The 26953-nt window shown below is 36.4% G+C and overlaps 1 protein-coding gene across 13 annotated transcripts in view; it reads left to right on the top strand.

The window, feature by feature from the left end:
- Positions 1 to 26953, top strand: part of ERCC6L2 (ERCC excision repair 6 like 2) — a 131815-nt gene that overhangs the window by 43951 nt on the left and 60911 nt on the right. For 10 of the 13 annotated variants that reach the window (XM_015118107.3, XM_015118106.3, XM_015118112.3 and 7 more), the window contains 5 exons: positions 651 to 764; positions 1634 to 1753; positions 6435 to 6506; positions 7124 to 7269; positions 20429 to 20524. In XM_015118107.3, the coding sequence (XP_014973593.2) occupies positions 651 to 764; positions 1634 to 1753; positions 6435 to 6506; positions 7124 to 7269; positions 20429 to 20524 (548 nt within the window). The remainder of the gene's footprint in view (positions 1 to 650; positions 765 to 1633; positions 1754 to 6434; positions 6507 to 7123; positions 7270 to 20428; positions 20525 to 26953) is intronic. The other 3 variants (XM_028835400.2, XM_077966722.1, XM_077966724.1) reach the window with 1 other exon arrangement.

Below are 26953 nucleotides of genomic sequence, written 5' to 3'. Positions count from 1 at the left end.
ATAGCAGGCTTAAAATACTATTCTGATGTTAGATGTGGTGTCAATTTAATAGAAACTGTATATCAAAGAAAGTGTTTTTTTTTTAAGAAACAAAATTTATTTGTACTTTTTTTAACCTTCTGTCTATATTTCCTGCTCATGTTTCACCTCTGTTTTACTAAATTATCTGTCACATATCTGTGTACAAAGAGGAACCCTAAGTGAATATTTATCTAGTTTGATATTTATTTGGTCTCGTTTAATATTTTGCTGTTTTCAACTACTTCCCTTTTTTGTAACAGCCCAGTTTCCTAGGAGCGTTGGAGCGTAAACGAGACGGGGTCCACATAGCACTGCCACTGCACTGTAGATTTCATTACCAGGCACCTCCTAATGGCAGCATTTCCATCACTGTGTGTCATGAGGATACTTTCTGTAATAAGGATGTTCTCCCTTTACGAAAAATATCATTGTATTATGATTTACCAAAAGTATGAGTCCACATTAGTGATTTGTGGATATTTTGTGCAGTAGTTGACCATCATTTTCTTGAAATTCATTGTGCCGAAGTAACCAGATAATAAATATTGTTGTATGTGATATATGTTATGATGTAAGCAGGTGCATAGCTATGTTGGTCCTTTTTATTTTCTATATTTTTCTGGTTACAGACCAATTCTCATGGTGAAACAGTGAAAACCTTGTATCTCAGTTACCTTACAGTCCTTCAGAAGGTAGCTAACCATGTCGCGCTACTGCAAGCTGCTAGTACTTCCAAACAACAGGTTTGGTTGGCATTTTACATTTCTTTGTGATGCTGTTGTTGTAAATATTTCGTAAAGTTTTAAAATAGTTATTAAATAATGTTTTTTTGGATGAAATTTAGGAGGAAACTCATTTGCTCATTTTTAAGTGTCGATATCAAGGAGTATGTGCACTTAAGTTTTTAATCAAAGTGAACAAATTTAAGCTTAATTTAAAATAAGAACTATTTTTTATGCCTTTAATAATGTTCGTGTCTTTATTTTTCAAAACATTCTTTGGTATAATTACTAAATAACATATTTGATGAGTTAGTTCTATTCCTCTAATAATGTCTGTAATGGTATTTAATCTACTGGGTAAAATGAGGATTTATAGTAATTTGTATATTAAATATTAGGGCTGTTTACTGAACTGGCAAAAGTTGGTAATTTCAAAGTTTAGGTTTAAACTCAATCATTTACTGTGGTTGTTTCCTTTTATTCTAGAGCACACAAATGAAAAGATGTTTTTGTAATGATTTTATATTTTTTTCTATGTTATAATTGATGCCATTTAAATGTAATTTTGAAATCTCATAAGAATTTGATATTGTTCTTTGATAGTACTCTTCACTCTTTTTGGGAGTATTTAGCACCTTGTTTTGGAAATCTTAAAAAATCTTTGAAAAGTAATGATCAAGTTAATAACCACATCATTAAGAATTTAACGCCATGTGTGCTTAACATATTACTTTAAGAGTTTTTGAATTCTTAGTCTGACTTAGGGAAGCAAAAATCTTCAAAGTAGTATATTCTTTCTAAGAAGAATTTTTTTTCATAAATTATTTCAATTCATACAGGTTTGAATGTGTTAAGTGGAAATATCTTTTCTTCTGCCTTTTCCCTTCAAGGAAACACTTATCAAAAAGATATGTGATCAGGTATTTTCCAGATTCCCAGATTTTGTGCAGAAAAGCAAAGATGCAGCCTTTGAAACACTTTCTGACCCTAAATACAGTGGAAAAATGAAGGTAAGTGCTCTTCTTTCAGGTTGCATACAGACATGGTACGCAAAATATTTACTCAGTGGTATGACAGACACCAACTAATCGAAACAGGTGCTCAGTCATTCAAGAAGAGATAGTGGCTATCGACAAGTGGTGCAGTTATATCAGCATTTACTAGGTAACTGTGAACCCCGAATGCAGATACGTGTACTCGGTAGGTCCTTTGTAGTAGTTGCTTCAAATATACTTCAGATTTTCCTTATTGATATATTGGACTTATGCCCTCTTAAAATGCGTGTGCTGTTATCACGTATATAATAGCTTGCCTTCAAATGTTTAAGGAAATAACCTGCCAGAAATATAAAACCTAATGCAAAACGGGGGTGAGGACAGGCATTAGCTTGGAATTAGAGAAAGGAATTTCTCGAAGAGTTCAAGATGGGCAAGGTCTGTATGTCTAGAATTTTCCGCATGTTGTTTTTATTTGCAAACCTAGATTGTAAAGTTGCAAATAGTCATTTGTCATACACAGTAAAATTTCCTGTAGCTGTGTTGCTCTTGGTAATGTGTTACTGAGGGAGGGATGGGAGAAGTAAGGCTAAGTTCTCCAACCTTGACCCAGGCCTTGGGCATTGCCTGTGGCAGCAGCATGAAATGCTGACAGCTTCCTGCTTCCTTGCAACAACAGAGTTAGTTTGTTTAACCCCTTAATAACCATCAATAATCTTTATTTGTAGATTCACAGATTTTTACAGAACAAAACTCAACTTTGTTATAATTTTTAAAAGGTAAATTCTTTCTTTTGACATAAAAGGAATAGAAAGGAAGTAATTCAAAGTAGTTTTTGGTTTTTTTAATTGTAAAAATACTTTTAGCAATTAATCGAGATAAGTTCATCATGGTTTAGTTTGCTTGGGACCTCTAAAATCAATGAAATAAAATAGAAGGTAGGAATATACATATGTACATAAAGACTGTTGCATTAAAAACTTTTTAAAAAATGAATGTTTTTCTTAATGAGGATATCATGTGATTTATTATCACAACAAATAATTCAAATCTAATGATATTTCCTAAGGTAGCAAGTCAATTTTTGTCATCCATCTCTTTGACTTTAATTATTTTTAAATTAAAATATATAAAAAGTCTGGTTTAGAACTGAGCACTTACTGTCCCACAGTTTAAGCCAATAGGATATTTCCAGAAATTATGGCCTCCTCTGAAAACTGCATTAGCCATTATTGCTACTCATTTAAATTTTATTCCCTGTGACTCTTCACTAAAAAATTACCAGTCTGGAAATTAAAGTTTTATAACTCTGCATTTTATATTTTTTATATATTCGTTAAATATATACTTGTAAAATATACTTTTAAAGTTAATCTCCCTAGGAATAATAGTGTCTAAGATAATGATTAGATTTAATTTTATTTTAATTTTTAGGAGGGAAAAGGCAAGCATAAATTGTTGCTGGAGACTTGGTAGTATTTTTACATGTGAATGATGCGGGTAATTTACTTGCTTTGTGAGAGAGCATCCACCAAACAGATGGATAGTAATAAGCTAGGGATATATTTTTAGTACTGTGTTAAATCATTTGACTAACAGCATCATCTGCTCATATATTGATTTGGTAATGTAAAACTTACAGGCTGATCATAGAATCATTCCCTATTGGTTTAAGAACTCCAAGATTTGAGTTGCATGTACTTTTTGATTTCAGGTGATAGAAGATCTTTGTTTGGCTTGGCTTGTCATAGGTCAGCCTGCAGGTGCAAGGACTCTGAACAGAATGCCTGCTATAATCTTCATAGCCTCAAAGCTACACTCATGACCCCAGCTGTTTCTCTTGAGTGTCAGAGTTTTGACCTCAGCTATCATTCCAGGGGTTAGCCACAAGTTGCAGTCATTCACCTGATGAAAATCTTCACTTTTCTTTCTCTTGAGAAATGCTGCAGAGCCACTTACTGTGGAGGGTGGGAATAAAGACTAGGAATGCAGCTTGGTGCTGCTGAAGTCACACAAGGGTCATGTTCATCTTTCTAGGCCTGACTGACCAAGTTGAGGAAAGTTAAGATCCAAGATTCTTTGCTGTTAACACCCACAAATATATGATTCCTTTATAGGTGGATTGTCTTGTTCTGTGGAGGACAGCTGAGTGATAAAACATTGGGTTTATATTGTTAAGACTCCAACATCTATTGATTACATTGTCATTGTGGAAATTTCTGGGATCTTAATTTATAGTCGTTCATTTAGTTAGTCTCTTTAAACTAGCCTAATTAAGACCTCAAGTCTAAAAACATTTACTTTTCCTATGACTTGTTTTTACTTTAAAATATTTGAAAACACTTAAAGTTGCAATAGTTATGATACCACCCCAAACAATAAGAATGGATTTCTATACAATATATTCTTGATTTAAAATGTTAATATCTTAAGGAGAATGAAAAACCACAGACTGGGAGAAAATATTTAGCAGAACAATAAAGGAGTGGTTTACAAATATACAAATAACTCTTAAAGCTCAGCAATAGGAAAGCAAACAATCCAGTTTAAAAATGAACAAAGGATCTGAACAGGTACTTCCCCAGAGAAGATAACAGAGATGGCAAATAAGCATATGAAAAGAGGCTCAACAAGGTATGTCATTAAATAATTGCACATTAAAACAGCAATGAGATACCACTAGATACCTAATAGAACGGCCAAAATCCAGAACGTTGTCACGCCCAAATGCTGGTGAGGATGTGGAGTAACAAGAGCTCCCATCTGCTGCTGGTGGGAATGGAAAAACGATACAGTCACTTTGGAAGACAGTTCAGTGGTTTCTCACAAAGCTCTTAACTAAAAAATTTTACCTTAAATACTCTTACCATACAATCCAGCAGTTATGCCCCTTGGTGTTTACCCAAATGAGTTCAAGTGAATTCATTGAGTTTTAATGAGTTAAAAACTTATATCCAGACAAGAACCTCACATGAGTTTATTCATAATTGTCAAAGCTTGGAAGCAACTAAGATGTCCTTCAGCAGGTCAATGGATTTAAAAAGCTGTGACAGCCATACTGTGGAGTACTATTTAGCAATAAAAAAATGAGCCATCAAGCTACCAAAAGACATGGAAGAACCTTAAATGCGTATTGCTGAGTGAAAGAAACCAGTCTGATAGGCTACATACTGTATAGTTCCAACTATATAGTACTATGAAAAGGCAAAATTATGGAGACAGTAAAAAGATCAGTGGTTGCCATGGGTTCTGGGGGAGGAAAGGATGAGTAGGTGAAGCACAGGGAATTTTTAGGGCCATGAAACAATTCTGTACGATACTGTAATGGCAGATACATCTCAGTATATATTTGTCAAAACCCATAGAACTATGTAACCCAATGAATAAACCCTAATGTAAATGTAGACTTTAGCTAATAATAATGTATCAATATTCACTCATCAGTTGTTTAAATATACCACACCAATACTAATAATACTTGATGTTGTATTTTCTAATATTATTAATACAGATATTAATAAGAGAAGGTGTGGAGGAGGTTGGGAGTAGGGAAAGAGGAGCTTTGTGCATTTTCTGCTCAGTTCTGTAAAGCAGAAAAAATATTATCTACCAATTTAAAAAGTTAATATTATGTGAAACTCAAATTACATACTTCATATAGAATCAGTTGTTTTATTAAAAAATAAACTAAATGCAAATAAAACTTCATATGTTCTCCAAATATTAAAGTAATGTTTACCTGATCTATAACATTTTTATTTACCATTTGATTGGTTATCTGAGTAGATTTTTTTTTTAACTCCATAGCTTTTTTTGAGGGTCTGGGGGGAGGTAGAGGTCAAAGTTAGCACAATAGCTTCTCTTGATTAATTATATTGAGTATTTTTTTTTTAATTTAAAAGCTTAAATGTTTATCATTAAATAAATTGTTTTAGTGTTTGTTTCATCTTTCAGAAAAATTTTCGACTTTGTATAGAAAATTTCTTTTTCCCCTCTGTGGATTGCTTTTGCACATTGTTCTGGAGTTGTCATTGCCAGATGTGGAAATAAAAATAACAGTGTGACTGTTATATACAAGGCTTTGGACTGTTTGCTTCCTCCTTAAAAGCACTGTGTGTGGGGGCAGATTACTGGCATTTTGAGGTCAAAATCAAATCTGGAAGTCAGAGCTTACTGTAAATAGAGAAACAAAGGGGAGAAAATGAGAAGAGGTGTATATCTGACTGATTATTCTAAGAAAATAAATATCAAGACTTTTAGAACCTAGATGTAATTGAACACATTTCATTACATCCATCTAGGGACAATTTAAATACTTCCTAAAAGGAATGCTGCTCTCTAATTTAGTTTCTTAACATATTGTAGGTATAAAGAAAGTGTATTTTGGAAATTAAATTAATCCATTTAAATGCATCCCATAATCTAAAATGCTTCCTTTTTATTAAAACCAGATGAGATGAAATAAAAGTCTTTGGGAACTTTACCTCCTTATTGACAATATGATGATGAATAACATTTGATGTAATAGCTAATACTTTATTTCTCTAACTTGGAAAAAATGAAAGGAATTAGAAAAGATGATTGAGGTTAGTATTATATGAAAATAATTTTAAAGAAATGCTCAAGTGATGTTTGTATGTATAAAGTGTACTTTTAGTTGGAACTGGTTCACTGATTTTCTGTGGTTCGTTTTCAGGTCCTTCAGCAGCTTTTAAATCATTGCAGGAAAAACAGAGATAAAGTTCTTCTCTTTTCTTTTTCCACCAAAGTGAGTTTCATCTAAAGTATATCCTTGATTGGCCAGCCCTAACTTTTGAGGCATAAAGAATAAAGCACGTGCCTACATGACACCTTATAGCCACATTTTCTCTTATCTACACAGTAGGAAATAGTGAGGCAAGCAACTTGAAGTTTTTAAACAGACACTAAAATTTCAATTGTTTTAGGGTTGCCAAATATCAAACTCAAAGATAGATTTTTATTTTCTGTTGATGTTCTTAATAATTACAATGTTCTTTAAGACATTTCAGATATTTTAGAACTTAGAAAATAGCACACATATATTTACGTAAATGATTTGACCAGTAATATTGTTTGTTTCTTAAACATGAAAAGATTCACATGTACCCTAGAACTTAAAGTATAAAAAAAAAAAATGAAAAGATTGATTTTTAAAACAAGTTCTGAATGTTAAAGCCGTAATGTTGCCGGATAACGGGAATAAATATATGGGTCAGAAGTGAGAAAAATATTTATTGCTCTTGGAATTGTAAGAAAGAAATTATGAACACCAATAATTAATACTTAACAAGTCTCAACTTTGTAATGGTCTGAAACTTACTTAACCAAGATTCATGTTTGCCCATCTTCATACCTGTCGTTTAGTTGCTTGATGTGCTACAGCAGTACTGTATGGCGTCTGGGCTTGATTACCGACGACTTGATGGAAGTACAAAATCAGAGGAAAGACTCAAGATTGTAAAAGAGTTCAACAGTACACAAGATGTTAACATTTGCCTTGTCTCTACAATGTAAGAAAATTAAATTCAATAACTTGATTTTTATCCAATTACTTTTGAGATTTAGGGTAATTTTTAAAACTATTACTAGATTAATTTTTAATGGCTATGCTTATTTAGCAGCAGCAAAAATACTATTATGACTGAAATTTCAATATCTTAAGTTTTAGCTAAGCTTTTCTCTCATTTCCTTTATCAACATTGAATTCCCCTGAGAAGTGTGGGTTTATAAAGGTAAAAATTTAAAAATTGATATTTCCTCCTATGAATTTTCTATGGTAATGTTTTGACCCAAGTCTCCTGGTGAGAATAATCAGACTTCTTATTAACTGGATAACTGAGACTCACTGTAGCAGCAGTTTTCCCACCGTGTCAGGGAGCCCTTGAGAGCCCGCTGGGGCTAGGGGCTCGCGTTTCCCTCCCCTGCCTCTACCTCATCTCAACTGGAGCAGCTCTGCAGTTAGAGATTTTATGAAAGGTAAATTGGTTCTAACCCCTAGGTATGAATATCCCTTTAAGATCTTTTAGAGACTGTACACACTTCTGAAAAGATTTAAATCAACATAAACACCTAAGTAAGATTAATCCCATTTTAGGAAGGAACAGATCAGTAACTTTTGACATCCTGTGTAATAAGAATTTTATAGATTCACTGCCACTGTCTTTCAGAATTTCAATGGACTTTAAAAATAAACATGTAAAATGCGCAAAGTAAAAATTAAATCAAAATAGAAATTAACTTGAAGAATAAAATATGTTTATGAATGAGCTAACATTGTTGAGCACTTTAATTCTTCTTGAATTCCCACCACTAAGGCAAATGGGGAAAAGCTTTGAATTCCCATTTTCCTGTAAATGAATGCAAGAGGTAATTTTTTGCACGCGTCCTTACATACAGAGCACAAATGACATAGATTACTGTGTTCAATTAAATTTCGTAAAACACATACGCATTCTAACTTTAAAGTGTTTCTAATTGATAGATGCACTAAACAATGGTTCCAATAATAGACTGTATAATGACAAGCAGTCGTCTCTCATCCCTCTTCTGCTCACTTCCAGCTCATTTGCTGAGATCCTCCATAAAGCTTCTAATTATCCCTTCACCTCTGTCAGAAATTGCTATTTAACCTCTCCATTGAATTTTTTATTGTAATCATACTTTAAAAAACGTCTTTTTGGATGGCATTTTTGTTCTATCTATTAACTCCTGTACTTGGGGAGCTGATCCTTCTATTTGTTGTTTCCTCTGGCTCTTGCTTATGGGTAATGGCTTCTTCATGTTTGGTCACTTTTTTCTTTTGAGCTTATCTTCAGTGGGATTTTTTCTTCTGGAAATCCTTTGGAGACCGGTTGTAGGAGTTTTCCACTTGTGTGGTTTTGCTTTGGCTTCTGCTGGGCATCCTGACAAGACAAGGGAAAAAGTTTTGGATTCCTATTTTTCTGTGACAATTTGAATAATTTATTGCATAAGTCATTACATAAGGAACCTTGCATAATATAACAAATACATTCTTCAGCTGTGTTTTGCAAAAGACACATAAGCTCAGTTTTTGTTCTGTTTCTATCATTTCGCAAGGGTTTATATTTAATATCTGTTGTAACAGAAGTGTTTTCACATTAGCTTAGCCATTATCTTGCCAGAGTACAAAGTCTTCATTATGTTTTAGTTTATCAACTTTATATAACTTGGAACTTCTCTTAAGCAAGAGTATTAGGCTACTTTCACTGCTCTGTCCCCCTTTTTTCTCACAGCGTTTGCTATTTTAAAATTATTATTTGTCTATAAACTACTTTTGTAACTTTCAATCTTTGCACTTCTGCATTAGATCCATTGAATTTCCTCTTAGATCTTTTTTTCTGGATTCTGTGTCTTCTTTCTTGGTTTGCTGCCATATTTTACTGGAAAATGATTCAAGTTTTGATGTTCGGCTTGTTAACTTTCTACATGCCTTCTAAGTCTTTGTAATGTGTGGTATTAGCACTAGCACACACCCACCCACCCTTCTACTTTTGTCACCTGTACGTATTATCTGTTAACTGTTTTAACTTTTCCATCGTCAAGGGTATTAATGTTTTCAGTAAGTCCTGTACCAGTAAACAGTTATTGTCCATAGGTTGGCTCTAAAATGTGGAGGCAAAAAACAGCGTTTACATTACTATGTTTTAATAAACTAAGCGTCTTTGATGCAGGGGCAAGTAGTGCTGTAAGATAACTTATCTGAATGTTCATGACCTGTTGGTCAATTCAAGATTAGTCTTAACATCAACCTCATATGACTTCTCTTTCCTAAGACTTCATCCATGTTTTATGTTTGCACTGTTCAGTTCACTTCAAATTTCAATCATGACTTTTTCAGTCTTTTCCCCCCTCTCAGTCTGTTTTTGCCCTTTGTAATAATCCTCAATGTTACTAATTCTCATTCACACATTCTCTTCTGTCGAGTCCTCTGTATCCTGAACCTGCCTCCTGAAACCTTTATTCCTTGGTTTCAGTCTGTCCCAGTTGTTTTCTAGGCCTGATAAAGAACTGTCATGTTGAAGCTTTCTTTCACTGCTCTTCTGCAGTGGATCTTTTTCCTGGGTTCCATGCTGTTTTTATTCTTGACTTGCCCCTTTGTTTTCCTAGGAAATACCCTCCGGTAACTTTTTATGCCAAAATATAGAGGAATTAAATTTTATGCATCTGCAAATGTAGAAAATGTATTTTATTGCTCTGTCACTTGATACTTTGTTGGACTATATAATTCTGAATCAAAAATCATTTCCTCTTAGATCTTCGAAGGGCTTGCAGCGTTGTTTTCTGATAGATGGTATGGCTAAATGGATGTGCAGTGCCAATCTGATTTTCATTCCTTTTTGGGAACTCATAAGAGTTTTTCTTCACCTACGGTATTCTAAAATTTCATGGTGATATTTGAGTCTTAGTGTGGATCTTCGTTCATTTTTTATGCCGGGTACGGTAGGCTTGTATTCTGAAGGCTTATGTTTTTTTTTTTTTTCAACTCTGGAAAATGCTATTTTATATTGCTTTAACAATAACTTTTTTCCTTCCTTTTTCTCTGCTCCCTTCCTCTTGCATGCCAGGTTGTCAGACTTTCAAGCTTTCAAACTATATTGGTTCTTTCAATCTCTGAACTTTTCTGTCAGATTTTGTCTTTTTGCTCTGTGTTCTGAGAAATGTCAGTTTTTGATCTTATTTTGTTTGAAATGATCACTTTTTTTTTTTAAACGGAATCTCGCTCTGTGGCCCAGGCTGTAGCGCGGTGGTGCGATCTCGGCTCACTGCAACCTTCGCCTCCTGGATTTCAAGCAATTCTCCTGCCCCAGCCTCTCGAGCAGCTGGGACTACAGGCCCGTGCCACCACACCCAGCTAATTTTTGTGTTTTTAATAGAGACAGGATTTCACCATATTGTCCAGGCTGGTCTTGAACTCCTGACCTTGAGATCTACCTGCCTCGCCCTCCCAAAGTACTGAGATTACAGGTGTGAGCCACCAAGCCCAGCCATCACATTTTTAATCTAAAGTTTTTCTTGCTTTCTGACCTCTTTTGTTTTTGGAGTTACCTTTTGTTTAAAACATCAATGTGTTAAATTCTAGCTTTTTGTAGTCATTTGATTCAGTCTATTTAAAGAATGATCATCTGGCATTTTTCCTGGGGTTTGTTTTTTTGGTTTTGGAGAATCAATGGATTTATTAATAAGTTTGAAGAAGATTAGAGGTTTTAAGATATGAAGCCGCCCTATCCATAAACATGGTATCTCTTTATATTTATTTAGGTTTTCTTAGAAGCATTGTTCAAATGGATACTTCGTTTGACCTTTTATAATACTTAATAATAAAACTTATTTCGTCAAAGACATGTTTGTAGAACATTAAGATGTAGTTAAGGTGTATTTTCTGATACACTTACTTGAAACAAGAAGAGCATGTGGCAGACCTAAGAAATAAACAGCCTGCATACTCATTAGGTGACTCAAATACCAGTCCTCAGTTTGAAAAGAGTAATATTCAATTTTTTTTTGCTTAACAAGTAACGTTTTGCTGTTAACCGTGTAAGAACAGAGTGACAAGTTTTAAAGCTGAGGCTTGTGAGTTGTGTTATCATCAAACGGAGAAAAGAGTCTGGGGCTTTTTTCTTCTTTAACGGGAGCTTTGCTTCTTCAGCAAGGACTGAAGTTACAGCTTCAGAATATCTTGGAAGATTGCTGCCTCAACTAGTAGAGATCTTACCTGTGGCTCCTATGTGGCATCTGAGATGGCATCATACATGGTTATGCCTGACCTTGCCATCAAGAAGGTAGCTGGAATAGTTGATTATATTTATTTGACATATAAACCTTTAACTTCTTTTCTGCTTTTTTGGTGTCTACATTCCACCCAATCCCCTAACTTACCCATTTTTTTTAATCCTTTCTGATACTTTCTCCCTATCCCACCTCACTCTTTTCTTAGAGTTCAGGTCTCTGTGACGTCTTCATGGTGTGTCTAATAAGCCGTTTTCCAAAGGAGAGAATTCAGTTTCTACTGAGCACTGAACTTCAAATCAGGACATTTAGGTTTGAATCGAGACACTTGCTACTTAGGAGACCTTGAACAAATTAATTTTTCTGGTTGTCAATTTCCTCGCCTGAAAAATCAAGATATTTTGCTTATAGAAGTCTTTAGAACAGGCCAGGTGCGGTGGATCACACCTGTAATCCCAGCACTTTGGGAAGCCAAAATGGGTGGATCACCTGAGGTCAGGAGTTCAAGACCTGCCTGGCCAACATGGTGAAACCCTGTCTCTACTAAAAATACAAAATTAGCCAGGTGCAGTGGCTCGTGCCTGTAGTCCCAGCTACTCAGGAGGCTGAGACAGGAGAATTGTTTGAACCCAGGACGTGGAGGCCACAGTAAGCTGAGATGGCGCCACTGCACTCCAGCCTGGGCAAGACAGAGCAAGACTCCATATCCAACAAAAAAAGAAGTCTTGAGAACAAAAGAACTAGCAGATATGAAAATACCTTGCATCGTTCCTGATATATAGTAGATGCTCAATAAAGGTTAATTTATTTGCATTTTTGATAGAAATTGTAGGAGAAAAGATTATCATCATTTTTCTTTCCCTGGATGATTAGCATCCAGTGTAAAGCATTATCTAAGTGTGAGTTGTTTGTGATACAGTGTGGGCAGCTAATGAGGGAAAATGACGATGTGAAGCCTCACAGAAAAGCCTGAAAGACAGCTGGGCTTAGAAGAACACTTGAGGAAGAGAAAGAAAATCTTTGTGTTCTTGGATTTTGGTTTTGCCTTCTCTCTGTAAAAATGTAAAAATTTATCATTGTTGTCTTACAGAGTATTAAATATAGGATATGTAGATCAGATAGTTTAAAACACAGAAAGATCACAATTGTTGTTATTTAAAATTATATCGGCAGCTGGAATCTTCAACTCAGTATATACACATTATATACATTCAGTTTTGCCAGAAGTTTCCTTTAGAAATTTTATCCCAAGAGAAATGAGTAGTATGCTGATAGAAAAATGAATCTAGCAAAACCAGTATGTAACTTTTATACTAATAATAAAAACTGCCAAAAAATATATCTTTAGTGACTTATCTTCACGGTTACCTTAACCACAGGTCAAGTTACATGAAGACAAAACTTTTGGCTTCCATTGAAGTGGCAGAAAGACTCTGTAGCATGAATACTAGGCACACCTTCATTCTTGGTTTTGACTTTCAGAATCATACACTAGTCGACTACAAACAGGTTTCTAAGCAAACCGTATCATTTGAACTACAATGCTTTCTTCATACTTTTTAACTTATAAAGATTAAGCTAAGGTTTTGGGGTACTGTACTGCAAAAGTAAAATTTTCCAGATGATATTAAGTGCCTCTAGGTAGTCTAACACCAGAAATCATGAGCTTTGAGAGGATCTGGAGAAACATCATTTTCTGTCTCTCGTAACATTATTCCAAAACACTGTCAACTCTCCCAGAAAAATGAGGACATTTCTTTTGTTATGCACCCCAAGAGAAAGAGATTCTAAACCACTCTTTTCAAATAAATAATGAGAATCATATTATATGCCGGTTATTAAAATCTGCCTTTACTGCTTTATTTTGTCTCAGTCTCACACCTTTTTGTTCAACTATTGATATCGTCATGGACCCTTAATGTGCAGCAAGAAAAAGATAAGAATTTCTGCCTTTGAAGAGCAGTGTCGGGCGGCGCATGCTCTACAGAGTCAGGTGTGAAGACTGTAGGCATTTAAGAAACAGATACCGGAGTCAGGTGTGAAGACCATAGGCATTTAAGAAACAGATAGTGGAGTCAGGTGTGAAGACCGTAGGCATTTAAGAAACAGATACCGGAGTCAGGTGTGAAGACCGTAGGCATTTAAGAAACAGATACCGGAGTCAGGTGTGAAGACCATAGGCATTTAAGAAACAGATAGTGGAGTCAGGTGTGAAGACCGTAGGCATTTAAGAAACAGATACCGGAGTCAGGTGTGAAGACCGTAGGCATTTAAGAAACAGATACCGGAGTCAGGTGTGAAGACCATAGGCATTTAAGAAACAGATACCGGAGTCAGGTGTGAAGACCGTAGGCATTTAAGAAACAGATACCGGAGTCAGGTGTGAAGACCATAGGCATTTAAGAAACAGATAGTGGAGTCAGTTGTGAAGACCGTAGGCATTTAAGAAACAGATACCGGAGTCAGGTGTGAAGACCGTAGGCATTTAAGAAACATACCGGAGTCAGGTGTGAAGACCGTAGGCATTTAAGAAACAGATACCGGAGTCAGGTGTGAAGATCGTAGGCATTTAAGAAACCAATAGATCAGAAAGTCCCATGGAAGGATGGTGATATTTTAACTGTTCTTTGGAGATATTTTATTAAAAAGAAAAGGAAAAGCAGGTTTTGGCAAAGGGCATTTTAGGCAGAGAGAATAGCATAGGTACCAAAATGACTAGAGAACTTACGTGGTTAGTGCTTAGCATTTGTGAAGGCAATAGCTTGGGTGTATGACTCCATAGGAGAACTCATGGGTTATTTTAACGAAGCTCAGTTTAACAAAGAGAGTGTAAGTATCCACTCTGTGACAGGTCTCTCAAAGTTTATAACTCAGAAAGTAGAGGGGTGCAGGAGGAGTTGTTCAGAAACATGTAAAAGGATAGTTCAATACAGTATGGCGAATGCAGGGTAGGAGGAGGCACAGAGGAGAGAGATTTAGTTCAGGCTTTGTTAGTGACACTTGAAGGACAAGGAGAAGTTAGCCAGGTAAATAAGAGCAGAGAAAATTGTATGAAGGTAACCTGAAGTGTTTTGGTCATTTGTGGGATAGGTATCAAGAATGACTGGTGTGATACCAGCTGCAGAGATGGTAGGCCTGGTCACTGAGGCCTGTTGGTCTCTGATGAATAGGAATTAATGGGTTTTAAACTACAAACAGCTTTCTAAGCAAACCCTGTAATTTGAACTACAATGCTTTCATACTTATTAACTTGTAAGGATTAAGTTAAGGATTTGGGGGACTATACTGCAAAAGTAAAGTTTTCCAGTTGAGTGATACACTTAGTTCTGTATATTCTGTGCTTAAAATAATTTTTATGTAATGTGAGAATGGGCATGGATGTAAGGTCTGAAGTAAGGGAGGACAATTAGAAGGCCAATGAAGTAATACATGCAAGTGCAATCTAATAGCTCTAAAAAGGGCAGTGGTGACAACAGTGGAGAAGGGACTCAAGAGAAAAACATTTCTGAGCTAAATGTGACAGGACTTGATACTGGTTAGCTTTTAGTGGGAAAGGGAAGTAATGATGGAGAAGAAAACGTCTGTAGTGATACTTAGCATGGCTTTGGCTTTGATGAGTGAGTATATGGGTGGTATCACCAGCCCAAAGAGAAAATATATGGAGAAAAAGAACTCTGGGCCCAGGGAAGTATTAGATGTAGCTCATTATAAAATGAGCATTGATGTTATTTCATCTTGTTCTCTTCCTTTTGGAGAGAGAACGTGTGGCATCCTGTTGCAGTGTAACTCTTGGCTCTCTGTATTCACTATGACAAGCCTGAAGTATATGCAGTAGCACCCTGACTGCCTGCATTGTGATCAACATGTGGTGTAGAAATAATCTGTACTTAAGAATCCATTCTGTGTTAAGGCTATCTGGATGTTATTGTTAGCCATATTTTTAAATTAAACTTTTTATTCTGAGATATATCTAGATTCACAAGTAGTTTTAAGAAAAAATACAGTGGCTCCAGAGGCGCAATCGGTTAGCGCACGGTACTTATAAGAAAAATTACAGAGGGATCCCAGGCCCTCTTTACCCAGTTCCCCCAATGTAATATCTTGTAAAACTGTAGTACATTATCACAACCAGGATACTGACATTGATACAGTGAAGAGCATAACATTTCCATCACAAGAATCCCTCATGCTGTCCTTTTATAGCCACATCTACTTTCCTCTCTCCCCTTTCTCCCTGAGCTCTAGAAATCACTAATCTGTTCTCCATTTCTATAATTTAGAATAACATAAGAACGTTATGTAAAGGGAGTCATAAAGTATGTAACCTTTTGGGGTTGGCTTTTTTCACTCAGCATACTTCCCTGTAAATTCATCCAGTTGTTGTATGTATCAATGGTTCTTTTCTTTTTATTGCTCTTAGTATTCATGATGTGGATACCAGTTTGCTTAAACATTCACCTGTTGAAGGGCATCTGGGTAGTTTCCAGTTTTCAGCTATTACAGATAAAGCTATTAACATTTGTGTACAGATTTTTGTTTGAACGTTAGTTTTCGTTCCTCTGGGATAAATGCTAAATAGTGCAACTGCTGCATTATGTGGTAGTTGCATATTTTGTTTTATAAGAAATTGCTAAACTGTTTCCAAAGTGGCTGTATGGTTTTACATTCCCAGCGGCAGTGTGTGGTGATCAAGTTCCTCTCCTTTTTCACTAACGTTTGCTATCACTATTTTTTTAATTTTAGCCATTCTGATGGACATGTAGAGACATGTTATTGTGGTTTGGATTTGCATTTACCTAATATCTAATGATATTAAACATCTCTTCATGTGCTTATTGTATAAAGCTGGTGTTAATGCTTCTGTAAATGGTAAAATTCTTCAGTGGAATCATCTGGGCCTGGAGGGGTTATTTTTTTTCCCTAAGAGTTTTTCTAAATACATACTCAGTTTCTTTAATGGTTATAGGACTATTCAGGTTGTCTGTTTCATTTAGTTGAGTTCAGTGGTTTGTGGTTTTTGAGGAATTGTTTTTTTTCTAGCTTGTTGAATTTATGACCATAAAATTTTTTATAGCATTCATTTATCCTTTTAATAGCAGTAGGATCTGTAGTGATACCCCTTACTTCGTTCCTACTATTGGTAATTTGTGTATTTTCTTTTATCTTTGTCATTGCTAGTTTAGCAACAAATCAGCTTTTTTTCATTGATTTTTCTCTATTATTTTTCTGTGTTCAACTTTATTGATTGTGCTTTTTTATTATTTGCTTTCCTCTGCTTGCTTTTTTTTTTGCTGCTTTTTCTGATTTCTTAGAGGGAGGACTTCAGATGATTGGTTTGAGACCTTTAGCTTTTTTCTAATATAAGCGTTTAGTGTTATAAATTTTCCTAAGCCCTGCTTAGCTGCTTCCTACATATTTTCAAATGTTGTGTTTTCATTTGTGTTACATTATTATTTATTTCTCCTTGTATTTTTTTTCACAATTTTTTGGGATTTCAGATTTTGTTTGACTCATGAGCTGTTTAGATGTATGTTGTTCAATTTCTAAGTGTTTGGAATTTTTTTTTTGTCATCCTCCTGAAATGTGTTGCTAGTTTGATTCCATTACTGTTAGAGAACATACTCAGTATAATACCGTTATACTCAGTATATAGCCGTGTAATTGCAGTTCTTTTAAGTTTGTTGAGGTTTGTTTTATGGCCCAGGATTTGGTCTATCTTGGTGAATGTTCTATAGGAACCAGGAAAAAAAAGTGTGTGTATTGTGCTGTTCTAGGTGGAGTTTTCTGTATCTGTCACTTAGATCGTGTTCGTGGGCCATTTTGTTCTCTCATATTCTTGCCAATTTTCTCTCTAGGAGTTCTACCAGTTGAATAATCCTCAACATCCCACATTTGTGCATTTGTCTGTTTCTCTTTTCAGCTTGATTAATTTGACTTCGTGTATTTTTCAGCTCTGCTGTTTTGGTGCTGTTTGGTGTTTTGGCAGATTGATCTTTTTGTCCTCATGCATTGTCCCTGTTTTCACTAGTAACTTTCTTTGCTCTGACATATACTTGGACTAATATTAATATAGCCAGTTTTGCTTTTTTCTTTAATAATTGCCTGGTTTATCTTTTATCATCCTTTCACTCTCAACCTAGCTATGTCATCATATTTAAAGTGTTTTTTTTTTTTGTTTTTTTTTTTGTTTTTTTTTGTGGCGAGCATATTGTTTTTTCAATCTACCTTGCCAATCTTATGATTTTAAATGGTATATTTAGGCCATTATATTGAGGGTAATTATTTATATTTTTTATTTAACTTTTATCTTTTTATCTCCTATTTCTAGTTCCACTGTTTCTCTTATTTAGACATTTTCTTAGGATTCTGTATTTGTTTATGTATTTGTTTTGTCTGTGTTTTTTAGTATATTGTTTTGTGTAGCTTCCTGGTAGTTGCTCTGGGTATTACATTGTACATAGTAACTTCTCACAGCCTACTGATAAACAGGTTTACTAGTTTGAATGACATACAGAAATTTTACTTACATTTAAGCTTCTTTTCCTACTCCACTTTTAAGATATCATTGTCTTAGATATTTCCTCTACATACATTAAGCAGCATATCAGATTGTGTTGCAGTTTTCCTTTAACCATGAAAGTGATTTATGAAACTCATGAGAAATAAAATAGTATTTATAGTCACCCCTATTTTAACCTAGTCTGATCTTCCTCTTTCCTTTCTGTAGTTCCAAGCCGCCTTCTGCTATCTTTTTTTCTCTTCCGTATGAACTTTCTCGCCCCCAGTCTTTGAGGTTAAGTCTGCTGGTAACAGGTGCTCTTAGTTTTCCTTAGTCTGAGAATGTCATATCTCCCTTCCCGTTCTGAAGGATATTTTCACCGAGTATAGAATTCTGGGTTGACAGCTCCTTTCTTTCAGCACTTGAAAGATACGCCACTTTCTTCTGATCTCCATGGTTTCTGATGTTTCTCTCTGTTATTCACATTTCGTAAATGATACTGGTTCTTGATTCTGTCTTTTGTCTTTTCCACTGTACTATTGAGCCCATTTGGCAAGTTTTGTATTTCAGCTATTTTTCCATTCCAAAATTTGTATTTTGCTCTTTATATCCTTTTTTTTTTTTTTTTTTTTTTGCTGAGACTCAATTTTTTGCTTCAAGCATGTTTGTAATTGTTGAAACTTTTTTTTGATGACTCTGTTAAAATTCTTGTCAGGTAATTCTAACATCTGATTCATCTCAGTCTTATTCAAGCTGTAATTTTCCTGGTTCTTGGTATAAGTGATTCTTTTTATTGTATCGTTGTGTCTTGGACATTTTGAGTATTGTGTTATGAGACTCTGCATCTGATTTAAATCTTCCATTTTAGTATACCTCCTCTGACACCATGGCAGCCAAGTAGGGGTGGAAAGCTAGGTTCCGTATTTGGTCTCTGCTGATAGCCTGAGAGGGAAGTGCTTTACTACTGCTCCCACCTGGCATCCCCTGACACCATGAAGGGAGACCCTGTTCTCATTGGGCAGAAAATGAAAGCTCTGGCTCCTCACTCATGCTTCCGTGACACCACCCTAGCAGGAATCAGTGGTAGTGTCTCATTACAGCCAGGCAAGAGTGGAAGTCGAGCATCCTCATTCATCCTTTAGTGACTGAGGTAGGGACGGCGCCACAGACTGTCGTTTGGTGACTGAGGTAGGGACGGCGCCGCAGACTGTCGTTTGGTGACTGAGGTAGGGACGGCGCCGCAGACTGTTCTTTGGTGACTGAGGTAGGGACGGCAGGGACGGTGCCACAGACTGTCCTTTGGTGACTGAGGTAGGGACGGCACCACAGACTGTCCTTTGGTGACTGAGGTAGGGACGGCGCCGCAGACTGTCCTTTGGTGACTGAGGTAGGGACGGCGCCGCAGACTGTCCTTTGGTGACTGAGGTAGGGACGGCGCCGCAGACTGTCCTTTGGTGACTGAGGTAGGGACGGCGCCGCAGACTGTCCTTTGGTGACTGAGGTAGGGACGGCGCCGCAGACTGTCCTTTGGTGACTGAGGTAGGGACGGCGCCGCAGACTGTCCTTTGGTGACTGAGGTAGGGACGGCGCCGCAGACTGTCCTTTGGTGACTGAGGTAGGGACGGCGCCGCAGACTGTCCTTTGGTGACTGAGGTAGGAACGGCGCCGTAGACTGTCCTTTGGTGACTGAGGTAGGGACGGCGCCACAGACTGTTCCTTGGTGTTTGGCAGGAGTAGAGCGGTTATTGTCTCACATTTTTCTGCCTTTCAAGGCTATACCTTTCCTGGTTCTTTGGCTAAAGGGAAAAGGCTCTTCTTGGGATTTTCTTTTCTTTTTTTTAGTCTGTGACTTTTGGCATTTCCAACAGCTTGGGATATGTTAAGAACCCAGCCTGTGGTATCTTAAGCAAAAAGGAAAGCTAAGCGTTCACTGTCATGCCGTTCCTTAGGCCTTGTAGTCCCTAGCCTGCCTATCTTCTCTGTACCTTTCAGAATTTTGTTTATTTTCTGTGTAATATCCAGAGTTTTAGCTGCACTTAGTGGAAGAAGAAGATGTGCATCTATTCCTGAATTGAGTTTTTAAATGTATATATTACTTTATTTAGCTAGAATGTACTAACAGTTTTTAAAAATTATGTTAGGAAAATCTTGCAGAAACAGTATTTGAGTATCAAAAAAAAGTAAAAACCAGCATAACCTATTTACATGGGCTCTAATGGCCAGTTTTTAAGGGATTTTCTAGAGTGGTAGAAATGTGCCTTAAATATTTTATTTGTGGCATATTTGTATTTTAATCACCACCTTACTTTGATGAAATTAATGAAATATTGTACTGTTTGGCTATAGAAACCTGGCACAGTTGAGTTATAGCACAATTACTTTTTGCTGTTCTAATGTGCTTTTTTTTTTTCTCTTTCCTCCAGGGCTGGTGGACTAGGCCTCAATTTTGTCGGTGCCAATGTTGTTGTATTATTTGATCCTACTTGGAATCCAGCCAATGATCTTCAAGCCATTGACAGGTATAATACAAAATTTAAAGTGATCTGCAAACACTTTTAATCTAAAAATACTCTTGAACTTTTAAGATTGCTTATACTATGACTATGATTAGAAGAAAGGGGGAAACTTGTAAAAACGTACATTTAAGATAATCCTGACCTTCTCAAGCCAAGTAACAGTCCAAAAATAGCCATTTATTTTTCATCCATCTCAGAATCCTGTTAATATGACAGAAGTGACTTAAAAAGAAAGAATAAATTCCTAATACTGCAGGAAAATAGGATAGTTCTATACTAGTAGATCCAAAGTTTTGAGAAACTCCTGGAAGATAAAAAGCAAGTAGAATCTGTGATCAGGATATCAGCAGAGAAATACTACAAAGTCTGCAGGAAAGAGTACAGAAATTTTAAGCATGGGGTTGCAACTACAGTATGTGGGAGTAGACAGAGTGCATCTTCTGGGAAATTGATAATGTCCTGACTCTAATACAAATTCCCCTCCCACACCCTACTTTACAGAGAGTTTGGCTGTAACAGGTACTCTTTGATTAAAGCTGAAAGAATAATTTTACACATTTTATAAATAAATGGGGAATCTGACTGTAGAAAGCTTCCTAGAATGGGTGTTGGAACCAGATCATAAAGCCAGAGCGAAGCCTGTAGTACTTCCAGATCTCCCCAGGACATGAAAAGGGGAAATACACGTGTTACCTGTGTGGAGACACAGACCGGCTTTCCAGTGATTCACCTAGTCATCATTTTAATTATGAATGGGAAATGAAGAATTATGAAACATTTTAATAAAGCTAGCCTAGCAAGAAAGCAAAGGACAAAAGTGAAAACAGACATTGAAGGGAATAAAATAAGAATAGGATGCCAAGGGAAAAAGTACATAAAAAACCAAATTAGTTCTTAGAAGTTAAAACTCTTGCCAAAATAAAGTAACTCAGTAGAAGGTCTGAAAAAAATGGAGAGGGCTAAAGTTAGCAATTGATATGGAAGATAAAAGGAATGAATATTTTTAAACATAAAGTCAAGTAACAAATAGTGTGAAATATGAGTAAAAAGAAATTGAGGAAAAATCCCAGGAATCATCATCTGTCTATTCCAGAAATAATGAACAGAGAGGCTGGAGGCAGGGGAGATAATTGATGACATGATTGGAGAAAAATGTTATTAATTTTGAAGGGGCATTTAGTATGAAGTAGAAATAATGACAGAGAGAGAGAAAACATACATGTTAGTAATATTTCTAAGTTTCAAAGATAGAAGAGCTAAAAGGTTCCAGAGTGAGAAACAGGGAGAGGATGATTTATAAAAACTGCAACAAAAAGGAAAAGACACATTATCAACAAAGAAATGAGAATCAGACTCAATTTAGCAGATCAGACTTTGAAGAACATACATTTCATCAGCATTATAGGATTCTAGATGACAACAGAGTTGTCAAAATGAAAAAATTTATATGGCTATATGTGAAAGAAAATTATTTTGACTTGTATTTACAATTTGTGGCTAAAAGTTTAAGTCTGAAAAATCACTGGGAGCGTGTCTGAGAGGCTTCATGCAGTTATAAAGAAAGAATTCCCCAAAATGGCCGGGCACAGTGGCTCAAGCCTGTAATCCCAGCGCTTTGGGAGGCCGAGACGGGCGGATCACGAGGTCAGGAGATCAAGACCATCCTGGCTAACACAGTGAAACCCCGTCTCTACTAAAAAAATACAAAAAAACTAGCCAGGCAAGGTGGCGGGCGCCTGTAGTCCCAGCTACTCAGGAGGCTGAGGCAGGAGAATGGCATAAACCCGGGAGGCCGAGCTTGCAGTGAGCCGAGATCCAGCCACTGCACTCCAGCCTGGGCGACAGCGAGACTCCGTCTCAAAAAAAAAAAAAAAAAAAAAAAAAAAGGAATTCCCCAAAATATGAAGGGATGGTATGAAAAAATTAGTAACAATCAAGAACTAAATGTTATATAAGTTTGATAAAATGTCAGAATACAGGTAGAGGAGGGGTAAAATTGTCTTAGAATTGTCCTCAGGAAAGGACCAGGATACCCTGGTCAGTTCTCAAATTGTATGCCAAAAAATGTTTTTAAATGCTAGCAAAAAATTTAGGGGCAACAACTAAAAGAGTGAGTTACAATAATTATCTGGTACAATTTTCAAAAACACAAATACTCAGACTCCATCCTGCAGGCATTCTGATTATGTAGATGTAGAATGGGAGTCAACATCCTATATTTTAAAAAACACCCAGGTTGTGGATCAAAGGACACTTATCAACAGAGAAAGAAAGCAGTCTACCGAATGGGAGAAAATATCTGCAAATCACATATCTGATAAAGTGTTAATATCTAGAATATAAAAAGAACTCCTAAAACTCAACAACAACAAAAAACACAACTCAATCTAACAATGAATAGGACATTTCTCCAAAAAAGGTATACAAGATATGTAAGTGGCCATTAAGCACATGAAAAGATGCTCAGCATCACTAATCATTAGGGAAATGCATATCAGAACTATAATGAGATACAACTTCACACACTTTGGGATGACTATTGTAAAAATAAAAGCAACAACAGAAAACAACAAGTCCTAGTTGAGGATATGGAGAAATTAGAACCCTTGTGCATTGTGAATGGAAATATCAAGTGGCACAGCTGCTGTGGAAAACAGCATGGTGGTTCCTCAGAAAATTAAACATAAAATTACCACAGGATCCAGCAATTACACTTCCACTCTGGGTATATACCAAAAGGAATTGAAAGCAGAGACTTGAAGAGATATTTGTACACTCATGTTCATAGCACCTATATTCACAATAGCTAAAACGTGGAAGCAACTCAGGTGTCCATCGATGGATGAATGGATAAACAAAATATGATATACACATAAAATGGAATACTATTCAGCCTTAAAAAGAAATGAAATTCTGATCATTGCTACAACATAGACAAACCTTGAAGATGTTATGCTACATGAAATAAGCCAGCTCTGAAAGGACAAATATTGTATGATTCTACTTTTGCGAAATACCTGGAATAGTCAAATCCATAGAGATAGAAAGTGGAACAGTGCTTATTAGGGGATAAGAATAGGGAGGAATGGGGAAGTATTGTGTAATGGGTATGGAATTTCAGTTTAGGATAATAAAAAAGTTGTAGCAATGGATAGTGGCGATGGCTAGAAAACCAAATTTAATACCGTTGAACTGTATTCTTAAAAATAGCTAAAATGGTAAATCATGTGATGTGTTTTTTGCCACAATTAATTTTAAAAACCACCCAAGGTGATTATGATACAATTGGTTCTCAACTCCACTTTGAAAAACACTGAATATTAGGTGTAAAGCTTGCACAAGAAACAAGATTACCAAGAAAATGTAATTATTTTAGTACCTGATAGGAAATACATCGTTGTGTTGGGAAGATGGGGGAAACTCAGAAAGCATGACCAATGAAGTGTCAGAAGTAAATCCAAACATAAATATTAATATGTTGAGACTCTTTTTAGAAAGAAGGAAGAAAGTGGAGCTGGCAGAAAGAAAAAATTAGACTCAGGTTTATGCTTATTATGAAACATGTATGTAAATATAAAAGACACAGAAAGTTGAAAATAAGATTAAAAATTCAAAGCAGGGAGATGGTAACAATCCTGGCTAACACGGTGAAACCCCATCTCTACTAAAAATACAAAAAATTAGCCGGGCGTGGTGGCGGGCGCCTGCAGTCCCAGCTACTCGGGAGGCTGAGGCAGGAGAATGGCGTGAATCCGGGAGGCGGAGCTTGCAGTGACCCGAGATCGCGCCACTGCACTCCAGCCTGGGCGACAGAGTGAGACTCCATCTCAAAAAGAATAATAAATAATAATAAATCCACTAGGCTAAATAAGTGTATAAATTACTTAAATAAAAGCTATCTACCATAATTTAATAACTGTATACAGACACATCTCATTTTACTGCGCTTCACTTTATTGGGCTTCGCAGATAATTGCCTTATTTACAAATGGAAGGTTTGTAGAGATCCTGAGTCAAGCAAGTCTTCCAGCACCATTTTTCCAATGGCATATGCTCACTTGTGTCTCTATGCCACTTGTATCTCTGTGAGAATGTAAGTTTTTCATTATCACATCTGTGATGGTGATCTGTGATTACTGATCTTTGAAGTTGCTACTGTATTTGTTTTGGAGTACCATGAACCATGCCCCCATAAGACGATGAACTTAATTGGTAGATGTTGTGTGTGTTCTGACTGCTCCGCTTACTGGCCATTCCTCTGTCTCATCCCCTCCCTTAGGCCTCCCTCTTCCCTAAGACACAGTATTTAAATTAGGCCAATTAATAACTCTGCAATGGCCTTTAAGTGGTCAAGTGAAAGGAAGAGTTGCATGTCTGTCACTTTACATCAAAAGCTAAAAATGATTAAGTTTAGTGAGGAGGACATGCTAAAAGCCAAGATGGACCAAAAGCTAGGCTTCTTGTACCTAACAGTTGGCCAAGTTGTGAATGCAAAGAAAAAGTTCTTGAAGGAAATTAAAAGTGCTACTCCAGTGAATACATGAATGACAAGAGCACCAAACAGCCTCATTGCTGATACAAAGAAAGTTATAGTGGTCTGGATCAAAGATCAAACGAACCACAGCATTCCATTAAACCACAACCTAATCCAGAGCAAGGCTCTAAAACACCTCAGTTCTTTGAAGGCTGAGAGACGCAAGGAAGTAGCAGAAGAAAAGTTTGAAGCTGCAGGGATTGGTTCATGATGTTTAAGGAAAGCAGCCACCTCTATAACAAAAAAGTGCAAGGTGAAGCAGCAAGTGCTGATGTAGAAAAACTGCAGCAAATTAAGGCACCTACGTTAAACAGACTTTCAATGAGAACAAAACAATCTTATATTTGAAGAAGATGTCATTGAGGACTGTAGTCACTAAAGAGGAGAAGTCAATACCTGGCTTCAAAAGACAGGCTGACTCTCTTGTTAGAGACTAATGCAGCTGGTGACTTTAAATCGAAGCCAGTGCTCATTTATCATTCTGAAAATCTTAGGGGCTTTAAAAGTTATGCTAACTCTACTCTGCCTGGGCTTTATAAATGGAACAGCAAAGCCTGGATAACAGCGTATCTCTTTACAGGATGGTTTACTGAATATTTTAATCCCACTGTTGAGACCTACTGCTCAGAAAAAAAATGATTTCTTTCCAAATATTACTGGTTATTGACAATGCCCCTAGTCACCCAAGTGTTCTGATGGAGATATACAAGGAGAGTAATGTTGTTTATACAATAACACAACATCCATTCTGCAGCCCATGAATCAAGTTGTGCTTTTGACTTTCAACTCTTATTAAGAAATACAATTTGTAAGGCTATAGCGGTCATATATAGTGATTCCTCTGATGGATCTGGTCAAAGTCTATTGAAAACCTTCTGGAAAGGATTCACTATTCTATATACCATTTAAGAATATTTGTGATTCATGAGAAGAGGTCAAAATATCAAACAGGAGTTTGGAAGAAATTGATTCCAACCCTCATGGATGACTTTGAGGAGTTCGACTTTTAGTAGAGGAAGTAATTCCAGATGTGGTGGAAATAGAGAACTAGAATTAGAAACAAAGCCTGATGATGTGACTAAATTGTTGCAATCTCATGATAAAACTTTAATGACATCGGGCACAGTGGCTTATTCCTGTAATCCCAACATTTTGGGAGGCCAGGGCGGGTGGATAACTTGAGGTCAGGAGATCAAGACCAGCCTGGCCAACACGGTCAAACCCCATCTCTACTAAAATTAGTCAGGTGTGGTGGTGTGTGCCTGTGGTCCCAGCTACTCAGGAGGCTGAGAATCGTTTGAACCCGGGAGGTAGGGGCTGCAGTGAGCCGAGATAGCACCATACCCAGGCAGGATGTATACCCAGAAATGTCCTAAGAAGACTTTTAGCCTTTACCCTATGCTGTCCCCAAGGCTTAAGACACACCCTGCTAATTAGTGAAGGTCTTCCATACCAATTTGCAAAGACTGGGGGAGTTGGCTGTCTTTCCAAATGGTAGTTTTCATGAAAAGACCACAAGACATAAAAAAAAAAAAAAAAAAAAAACGGAAAGGAAGGGAAAGGAAAGGAAGAAAATACGGCTTATTCAGAGTAACAAAATAAATCTCCAGAAACTAACTGTCCCTGAAGCAAAACACTCATTGGAGCCACTAGACAAAGACTTTACAACAAGTGTCTTAAATACTTCAAGAGTGAAAGTAAAACACAGAGAAAGAACTAGTGAGGAAAAGGATATATCAGCAAGATGAGAATATCAACAAAGAGATAGAAATTTAAAAAAAGAGAGAGAACCAAACAAATTCTGGACATGAAATTCAATTTTGGAATTGAAAAATTCACTAGAGGGGTTCCACAGCAGACCAAATAGGGAGAAAGAATCTGCAAACCTGAAGATAGGT

This window comes from Macaca mulatta, chromosome 15, assembly GCF_049350105.2.
Source record: "Macaca mulatta isolate MMU2019108-1 chromosome 15, T2T-MMU8v2.0, whole genome shotgun sequence".
Lineage (NCBI taxonomy): Eukaryota > Metazoa > Chordata > Mammalia > Primates > Cercopithecidae > Macaca > Macaca mulatta.
This window is presented reverse-complemented; position numbering and strand designations above follow the sequence as displayed.